Raw genomic sequence first — 10,480 nt, forward strand, 5'->3', positions numbered from 1 at the left:
TTCGGGCTTGAACTGATGGTAAAACTAACGACATTATTAACTGATATTTACTTTGAAAGCTTGAAGCTCGTGATTAAGGGGCGTTACATGGTAAGGGGCGTTACATTTCCGATGCGTGCTTGTGGTGTTCGGCCAGTCACAATGCACTGGGTCAGCTGGCCAATCAGAGCAGACTGCGCTTGTCAAAGGAGGGGGCTTTGTTGAAAACGACGTGTTTGAGAGAGGCGGGGCATAGAGGACCTACAATAATGTACAGTATTTGAAAAATAATGTGTTTTTTGAACATTAAAGCATGTCAACATATTCTGTTACACCAAATACACAAAATAATGATCTTTAAAATAGCATCATATTACCCCTTTAATAATAAAAAATATTAAAACTTTATTCACTTTATTATATAATTTTTTCTTCAATGTTTTAATTTAACAATAAACCTTTGTTGTGCAGTGCTTTCTTTGCCAAAAAATAAAAGGACCTGTTCAATTTTAATTTGATTACATATTAAAAGATCAATTAAATTGTTAATGTTTTATGCCTTTATTTGATTACCGCTGATTATGATAATAAAACAGACAACATACAATTATTGTAAAATTTTTAAAATATGAATAATTTGTTAAGGTTTTATGATTTCAAAATATTAGACATGCTTTTTGATTTTTTTTTTTTTAACAATTTAATTAAACCATTAAAAGAGAAAAAAATATATAATAAAAAATCCAGAAAATTAAAATGGAAAACACAGAATTTGGGGAAAAAAACAAAAACAAAATAGATTCCATAGGGCCCTAAAAATTCAAATTTTGTTAAACTTTTAATAAAATGCTGTTAAATTGTATGCATTTCATGATTTCAATTAATTAGACATGCTTTTTGATTACTAGCATTTTATTTAACCATTAAAACAGAACCCAGAAAAATGAAAAAATAGATTGGAGGAAAAAAAAAAATCCCAGAATTTGGGAAAAATGTTAAAAATATTTCACAGGGCCCTACTTCAAACATGGAGCTGGACTAAGAGGGGCCATAAGCCCCTGGTTTTGAGGGTTAATCTTGAACTGCCCACCTGTTAAGACTGTTGATGAAGTCTCTGATGTCGTCGGGTAAGATGACCCTGTGCTCGCCCATGTCCCGCTGGTTACCCAGGACACACACTGGGATGTGTGTCGGCGCTTTTGGCAACTCCCTAAGGATGTAGTTGAACGTCCTGCAGCAAAGACAGAGTTTGTGATTCATATGAAACATACTTTGACATGTGATTTCGGTAACACTTTATTTTAAGGAGTCCTTGTTACAAGTTACATGTACTTACTATTATAATAACAATTAATTATGCACAATTACATGCAAGTAAACCTAAGCCAAACCCTAATCCTAACACTAACCATATAGTAAGTACATGCTGTTAATTGATATAACTCAGTACTTAAATGTATAATTACACTATAAAAAAGACACATTCAAATAAAGTGTAACCGTGATTTCCTTGTGTAATGCACAATTTACATTTAGACATTCAGCAGACGCTTTTATCCAAAGGAACTTACAAATGAGGACAATGGAAGCAATCAAAATCAACAAAAGAGCAATGATATGCAAGTGCTATAACAAGTCTCAGTTAGCTTAATGCAGTACATGTAACAAGGTTTTTTTTTTTAATCATATAATAAATAAAAAGAAAACAGATAGAATAGAAAAAGAATAGAGCAAGCTAGTGTTAGATGACTTTTTTGCTTTTGTTAATCAGAAGTCAGAAAGTTAGAATTATAATTGTATAATAAATAAAAAGAAAACAAAAAGATAGAATGCAAAAAGATTAGAGAAGCAAGTGTTAGTTTTTTTTTTAAGAAAACAAGCAGTTAGTAAATAGTTGGGCAGGTCATTCCACCTGGAGGGAACATTTATTAAACATTTAATAAAAAGTCTCTTTTGTGTCTCTTTGGGATGGCACAATAAAGCGCCATTCACTTGCAGAACGCAAGCTATTTACCCACACCCACCGCATAAAGCTCTGGCCTCTCCTCCCAAATATTCAAAAACTGTTCCTCTTTCTGGTTTGTCCAGAAACCTGCCATTTTTAAAGTTATTTTCCTAAGCGTGCCCAGCATTTTTTGATAAAAAAAAGTTTTGATAACTTAAATAAAGAATAATAAAGAATGCGCTCTTTCCCATCAACACAGGAATGAACAATTACTTCAACAACTCAATCTAGTTATTCCAATCAAATTCGCAAATGTTTTTGAAGAACCAAATTAAAGGGACAGTTCATCTAAAAATGAAAATTATTTACTTGTATACATTTCTTACTTCTGTTGAGCACCAAAAGAAGATATTCTGAAGACTGTTAACCTAACAGTTAGCTATTGACTTCCATAGTATGGCAAAAAATACTATGGAAGTCAATGGCTACCGTCAACCGTTTGGTTACTAACATTCTTCAAAATATTTTCTTTTGTGCTCAACAGAAGGAAGAAATTCATACAAGTTTGGAACAACATGAGGGTGAGTAAATAACAACAGAATTTTCATTTTTGGGTGAACTATCCCTTTAAGATAGCTAGTAATTCATCACAACTAGAATATCTTTCATTATGTTAGATCATTTTTGTTAAGCAAATGCACAAATAATGGGGCACTGATTAAATTTGGTCTAAACACCAAAAATGTACATGTAGGTGACTACAAGGTTCCCAAGAGCACAAAAGCAGTTGTTAAAGCAAATACTCAGCCCTACCAATAAAGCAGAGCCCAGTTTGCAAACAAGGGTCAAAAAGTAAACACCCATTGACAGAATGCAAGGCAGATCAAATGAGCAGAGAGATAAACAGAGTTAGAACCTTTAAGAGACACTGGGCTGCAGGTTTTGGTTTCATTGCTTTCTTTGTTCCTCGACTCTTCTGAGAAAGAGACGCTCAATGACCTGCTGCAACCCAACGCCTTTTTCTGGCACCTGATCCTGACCACTGATCAGAAAGAGGGACGACAGGGTGGGAATGGAGTGATGGAGGGACAGGAAAAGGAGATGGAGATGGAGAATGAATGAGGGGTTTAGAGAGAGTAAATGTGGGGAAAAACGGAAGGAAAGGCAGATTCCTTACCACTGTTTAGTGATGTCGAACATCATGATCACGCCGTTACAGTTCTTATAAACATCCAGGAACTCTGCGTCGAGAGCCATCTCAGTTTCCGACTGCACCGAGAGCAAAACAACGCCAAGATTACAAAAATTAAATCTCGTTTCCAGCTGAATGAACAACATTAAAGTCAGCTTGCAAGCAGCTGACAGATAACATAATGAGATATTTGAAGATGCCAAATGATTATTACTAAATCAAATGGCAAAACAAAACTTTGAAGTATTATTCACATGGTAATTGTCAAGTAGACTTACACTACAGATCAAAAGTTTGTGGTCAGTAAGTTTTTTCTTTTTTTAAATTAACTTTTATTCAGAAAGAAAGAATTACTTCTTTTGAACTTTCTATTCATCAAAGACTCCAGAATAAAAATGTAGCATGCTTTCAACAAAAATATGAAGCAGCACAACTGTTTTCAACATTAATGATTATAAGAAATGTTTTTTAAGCAGCAAATCAGCATATTAGAATGATTTCTGAAGGATCATGCGACACTGAAGACTGGAGTAATGATGCTGAAAATTCAGCTTTGCATCACAGGAATAAATGACTTTTTAAAATATATATTTACATAGAAAACAGTTACTTTAATTTGTAATAACATTTCACAATATTACTGTTTTTATTACATTTTTTGATTAAATAAATGTAGCCTTGGTGAGCAGAAGAGACTTAGCAACCCCAAACTTTTCAACAGTAGTGTAACTACCTACAAATATTCCTTGTTTAACAAATACCTCCTGAGGTTCATTTTCCAATTTCAGATTCTCTCCACGTCTTTTCCCTTTCCCTGCAGTAGTTGGAGAAACACGGATATTACAATTATTGTGGCAGTACTTCAGTGACTGTGAGTCCGAGATACAAGTAGAGTAATTTTCATATGCATACCCATTCAGTACCACCAAAGCAGCCAAACTAAATTTTTTTTTCAAACCTGAATTTTTTTCACATTTTAGTGAGACCACTGGAAACCTGAATATCTTAAACAACTAGTTTGTAACCGCAATCCAAAAGTAAAATATCACTCTTATTAGTATTAATACTATTATAACATACATTGCATTTAAGGTATACATTTTATCAGTTCATGCATACCCAGGGAAATGAACCCATGACCTTGGCGTTGCTATTGCCATGCTCTACTGGTTTGACACATTACTTAAACATAGCTCAAATATTATATTTTAAGGAGAACAAATTAAGGTATACATAAACTTGCAGTCTGATGCATTACTTTTGAAATGTTTTGGTAGAAAGACATCTCACACCTTGTTCCCAGAAACCACATTATTCAGTATAACGTTAACACATATTATGATAGTATTCAATATCTTATTTCAATATTTACTTGTGCATAAATTAAAAAAGACAAACCTCAACAGCAGCAGCTCCTAGTGCAAATATTTTCATGGTAACCACATTTTACTCCTATAGTTACTATAGTTATTGTTACTACCATAAACTATCATAAATTCATATGGGATCTCCTTATGTCCATTATGACATATGTGTAATATGTCCAATCTTTCTCATATTTTTATTTTTTGATGATAATATTGTAAAACACTTACAATATAGCATTTCCTAAAAAACAAATATGGTTACCATGGTACATTTTTGCAGGTATTAACTACCAATTCACAAAGAGTGTAAAAAGAAAACTCAGGTATGTTAACGAGCAGTATTATTGTTCAATCACAATTTAAACCACAAGCTGAAAAATCAACAGAATTTCCAATTCATGCATCATTTATGAACTTTTAAAAGGGGGCTGTTTGAAATAATGTTTACATTGTGGAAGATCATTCTGACGTCAATTTCAAAAATGAATAAAAAAATCCATTATAAATGAAACATATCACGCCCCCTATTAAAATAAATGTACTGTGGAAAAGATGTGGCCATCAGATTTTAATGCAAGTCCACACTAGGGTCTAATAATAGCACAGGCTACTGAAGGTAACGTCTATTCTGAGCACGGTTTTAAAGTAAAAGAAGAGAGGTGAAGAGCGCACACACACACACACACACACACACACACACAGTTTAATGTTTGACTACTAGATTACTAGTTCTCACCTACACCTTCTGGAAGAGGAAGCTTTTGCCCTTTGAGTATTTGCAGACCACAAAAAAAAGAAGTAAAATATAACATTGCACTGTTGCCTTTAAATATAGATGAAAACATACTTTCAGACAAAACATAATTCAGATGACTTAATCTTTCAAGTGATTCTTTCTAATTTTGTTTGGGATCACATACTGAATAGCTGCACTTGCTAACTTGTACTAACTAGTACTAGTATGTGTGTCATTAGTGCTAGAGTGCTTTCTAAAGACTCACCTTTATCTACCACATCCCAGACTTCAACTTTCACTACATCATCTGTTGCTGTGGTGCAAAAATAAAAGCAAGAACAGAATACAGTCAGAAATATTGTCAACAGGTTCTGATACTTTACAAAAGATGACCTAGTATATTTCTCGTTTCTGATAGGGTAGTCTATTTATATAAATTACTTTAGGTTACTGGCAAGTTCTTTGAAAATAAACCACTTCCCTTCATAAAAGACCACCTAACCAGCGGAGACCCGAAAATGAGTTGCAGGTCTGTTCTGAAAGGGTTGCAGACAGCAGGGTAATGTATTAGGCTGAAATCTAATACCAAATTTGGCCCAAATGTGTTTGGCTGGTAAATCACATGTCAGTTATTGTTTATGCTTTTACAAAATTATACATTTTCTTATTTTTCCCATATTCTGATTTTAAGAACATTTGTTTACATTTTTGGTTCTGTGTTGGTTCACATCTTGATGTCCTGAAGGAAAATCAGTTTTAAACTAGTGATGCACTGAAATAAAACTTCTGGGCCAAAACCGAAAATTCAGGATGCACTTGGCCAAAAACCGAAAATAACCCTACTTTCAAATAGTTTTTTGTATAATTGTATTCATATTATTGCACCAAAATTATAAATTTCTTACTGAATTTTTTTTTTTCCATTTAGCTGAAAAACTGAAAATGAAAATACTTTTTATTTAATAATTAATTAAATGTATTTAATAATCAACAAGTTGCGCAAACACATAAAAACTGCCGTATGTGCAATTTAAGTCAAAATTATTTTTCTACTCCACTTTGATGCTGAAATATAAACATTTACATAGTGGCTGTCATACCGTAACATAATAGATTTATCAAAACATATATTAAATAATGAAGACAACTGGTTAAGTAAACTTATGATATAATATGTAATATAGTGCATATACAGTGGTGTGAAAAAGTGTTGGCCCCCTTCCTGATTTTTAGCAAAATGCTTCTCTCTAGAGTTATTTCATTAGTAGTACAGATAAAGAGATGATCAGTTATTATGCCGCTTGAACTGTTGCGGATGCATCGATCTGTCACGCTACATTAAAGAATGTCGAAACAACATTTATTGTTGACAGATTTTGATATCTGAGACTTTGTTTTATATTAAAAGTAACAAAGCGCAAAGCAAAAAAAAAGTGCTACAATAATGTTTAGTGAAGTTCATGCATCAACCGAAAACAGCACTGACTAAAAGACTGATCTTGAGATTTAAGAAGCCATATTAGTATTGATTAAAATCTATATTGTTAATCCAGCACAGCGTCCATACAGCTGACATGCTTACTTGTAGTTTATCCAGGTTGTGAGCATGAAATAGCCACTGACAAAGTCCATATGCACCATCCGAGTTGAACATCACTGTTTTTCAGTCAATGATTTCGGCCCTCCAAAACTATTTCATGCCAAACTGAAAATTGCTATTTCGACCGCCAAAATTTCAGTGCATGACTAACCTAAACCATGAAGGATGAAGTTATACAGTGCATGAGGTACTCAGTAGCAATGCTTCCCTCACCGTTTTGAAGTATCGCATCAGAAACGAGTGATGGAAACACCAAATTTTGTAAATAAATTCCCTTAATTCGCAAATAAGTTTTTATGCTCGCTTGAGGTGGTTTTAGACTTGTACGAAAAAGGGTTCATGCGAATAATGGGAGATGGAAACGCATTTGCTGAATACATTTCTCCATGCGCATCAAAAAAGTCATGTGACTGTGATATGGAACAGCACAACCTGACTAACCAGTGGACCAATCTCGTTGCACAGCATCCGAAATATTGTAACGGTCATTCTTAAATGCAGTACTTCTCCAGCAGGCATCCAGCTCCGAAAGCAATGACTGCATTTATTGTGTTTCGTCTGCTTTATAATTTATTATATATATGAAAATTATTATATTCAGTGGTTTCTCCTACTGATATTTAGTGCCAGTTTATCAGGAAGTGATGATTTTGTTCCCTTTGACTCGTTGGATGGAAACGGTGCTTATTCGCAAATGTTTTCTGCGATATTCCAAAGTTCAATTCGCAGCTATTGATACTCACTTTTGTAGCTCCAGTGAATGCTGGTGACCTGGATCTCCTGCGTGGGGATGTACTCTTCCAGAAACTTTTTCCCTTGAAGTCGGTGCCAAAGTGCACTTTTACCTGTGTTTCTGTCCCCACGGATGACTATTTTCACTGAGAGAAACAAGCAGAAACGAGAACATTAATATGATCTAAGGAACCCCAAATTAAACAGTGCCAAGTTTCAATGCATAAACAAAGGGAACCGACTGGAAATGGAAAGATCTAAACCAAGACAAAAAGTTTCACACCAGATTTGTACTGTATTTGTATTGAAAAAATTGCACTGATACAGCACAGTGCCGGCTATATATATCAAAATACACTTTTCACAGCTGAAATGCTTGGTATCTTGGGATATCTGCATGTCTAAAAAAAAAAGACACCTCTACCAAGGAGAAGCAACTGGAAAAACAGGCCAGTAGGTGGGTGATCATGTATCATTCATGCATTTTTGATTAACTCAGAGCCACGGAAACAGCACAATGAGTATTCAAAGCCAGATCAATGACGAAACACCAACTGGCTTACTGCTGCAGCATCGCATGTCAAAACACAACTTCTACACAACTCCATCACACCGGCTACAGGCAAAGAAAGAAGGATTCAGTTACTGTACTGTTGCTGTTGTGCGTTTAAGACACAGAGTGGGCTCTTGGTCTTATGACACGTTATGATGTCTCAAATTTCCAATGGACGAATCTTTAACTTTGTGTTTCATAACGGTTTTATGAGGGGGGAAATAAAGAGAAGTTTTTGCAGAAAGAAAATCTAAATTTATTAGCTAGAAAGGCTAATAAAATATTTGAACTGACAATATTTTTTATGACTTAAATACATTTTCATGTCAAATTCACATTACTGTAATGCAAAATAAGTACATAATAAATAAATAAAATATCCCCATTACTAAAATGCATTGTATGACATTTCACCTTTGATTCTCAAAGGTGATTCTCATTGGATTTTCAAATTTTTTAATGTTTTTTTGTTTACTAAAATCAGCATTGATTGCAAGTACAAAAAATACTAATCTATGACTAGTATATATACCTTTTAAATGATGTACTTTGTTTATACACACACACACACACACACACACACACATATATACATATAGTATAATGCATTAGATGTTAACGAATTTTTAACTTTGTGTTTCATAACTGTTTTATGAGGGTAAATAAACAGAAAACGAAGTTGTTGTTTTTCTTAGTTTTTGCACTGACATTATTTTCATGACAATTAAACACATTTTCAAGTCAAATTCACATTACTGTAATGCAAAAAATCGAATAAATCCCATTACTAAAATGCACTGAATGACAGTTTACCTTTGATTCCCAACAGTGACTGTCATTTGCAATACTCTAATGCATTTTTTTTAATCAGCATAAATTGAAAGCAGAAAAAAAATACTAGTCTACAACTAGTATACATACTTTTAAAATTACATATATATATAATTATATTAAATTGTGCATTATTAAATTGTGCATTATACTTTTTGGCATATGGTAATGCATTAGATGCGTTTCATTATGAAAATATCACAATGAAAAATAGCAAGTCCTAAAAAAGACTTCTTGGGCTTTTAAGATATATATACATTTTTAATAAATTCACATTTTTATATTTAACATTTATTGATTAATTTTTTGATTTGTGGATGAAACATGACCAAGACAAGTTCTTGACAGATTTCAGGAGTTTTGTTTCTAATAAAAGCACAATAAATTAAACGAAGTGTTTCACAAATTTCTATTTGATTTTAAATTGTCAACAGTTTAACCTCGCAAAACAAGCGCTGCCGAGTTCTATTCAACAGTATAATACTTTAGACAAACCCCAAAGAAAAACTCACTCAACAAGCCCAAAAGAAAACAATGGATGTCTTCAACACAATCGAAAACTATTTGTGAGAGGCTCTACTCAAAGAAAATCAGATTAAACACGAAGCTCTTACTGTTATATTGTATGCCCTTGGCGAAACGCCTCTGTAGACTCTGGTTCATGGACTGCAGGCCTGCAGGAATATTTCTATCCCTGAGCTGCCCTGCTTCAGAAACCACCAGCTTCTTCAGAGCGGTGAACATCTTGATGAAAGCCTCTTCAACAGTCCAACAATACTAAAGCCTGGTCTTCCAGGGAAACACTCACTGCAGTGTCAAAGATCGAAGACTTCTGAGTTTCTTAACCCAACATATTGCTGGCAGGTGTGACGTGGTCTAAAGGTCAAGAGTGGAGTCTTTATTCAATATATATTGATGCAGATAGCAGATGTTTACTTTCTATTTCAACAGATTACAATCCTAAAATGTGCCATTTTAGCTACTGTAACTGTTGCGATGATATCTGTCCATCCCGGTCTACTGGCATCACCTGTGAGATAAACAACGTGAGCACATCAGATTCATGAATCATCAGTAGAAACAGCCATCAGTTTTACAAAAATTAGATAAATTCGGTCACCATTTACTCACTCTCGTGTCATTTCTAGAGCCCGACCGATATGGGTTTTTTGGGGCCGATACCGATATTAGGGAATTTAAAAAAAAAAAAAAAAAAAAACACTCGATTCGCGTTCAGGAGGGTTCCTCGAGCTGAAGGGATCCCCCGAATCTGGTGCGGATCTAACACGCCCCTACCCCAAAAGGGTCTTGCCCCTATTTTGATAGCTCCGCCCCACATATACGTACACAAATATATAGAATACAGTATATATATATATATATATATATATATAAACAGAATATATATACATAAACACATTTTTTGCAATGCTCACTCAAATGTGGTGATCAAACACTTATAATGATGTGACAGAGATATGTAATGATGGAGGCAGGGCATTTAACAATTTAACAATAAACTTTATTATCCAAAATGAGTCTGAC

The 10,480-nt window shown here is 34.0% G+C and overlaps 1 protein-coding gene across 1 annotated transcript in view; it reads right to left on the reverse strand.

Annotated features, from left to right (window-relative positions):
• Positions 1–10,480, reverse strand: part of LOC107654293 (rab-like protein 6) — a 29,503-nt gene that overhangs the window by 13,723 nt on the left and 5,300 nt on the right. Inside the window, exons 2-8 of the mRNA XM_016441318.1 lie at positions 9,550–9,965; positions 7,563–7,697; positions 5,485–5,532; positions 5,220–5,249; positions 3,878–3,930; positions 3,102–3,193; positions 1,070–1,210 (exon numbers count right to left, since the gene is read on the reverse strand). Of these exons, the coding sequence (XP_016296804.1) occupies positions 1,070–1,210; positions 3,102–3,193; positions 3,878–3,930; positions 5,220–5,249; positions 5,485–5,532; positions 7,563–7,697; positions 9,550–9,679 (629 nt within the window). The 5' untranslated portion in view covers positions 9,680–9,965. The remainder of the gene's footprint in view (positions 1–1,069; positions 1,211–3,101; positions 3,194–3,877; positions 3,931–5,219; positions 5,250–5,484; positions 5,533–7,562; positions 7,698–9,549; positions 9,966–10,480) is intronic.

This window comes from Sinocyclocheilus anshuiensis, unplaced genomic scaffold, assembly GCF_001515605.1.
Source record: "Sinocyclocheilus anshuiensis isolate Anshui unplaced genomic scaffold, SAMN03320099.WGS_v1.1 scaffold163, whole genome shotgun sequence".
Lineage (NCBI taxonomy): Eukaryota > Metazoa > Chordata > Actinopteri > Cypriniformes > Cyprinidae > Sinocyclocheilus > Sinocyclocheilus anshuiensis.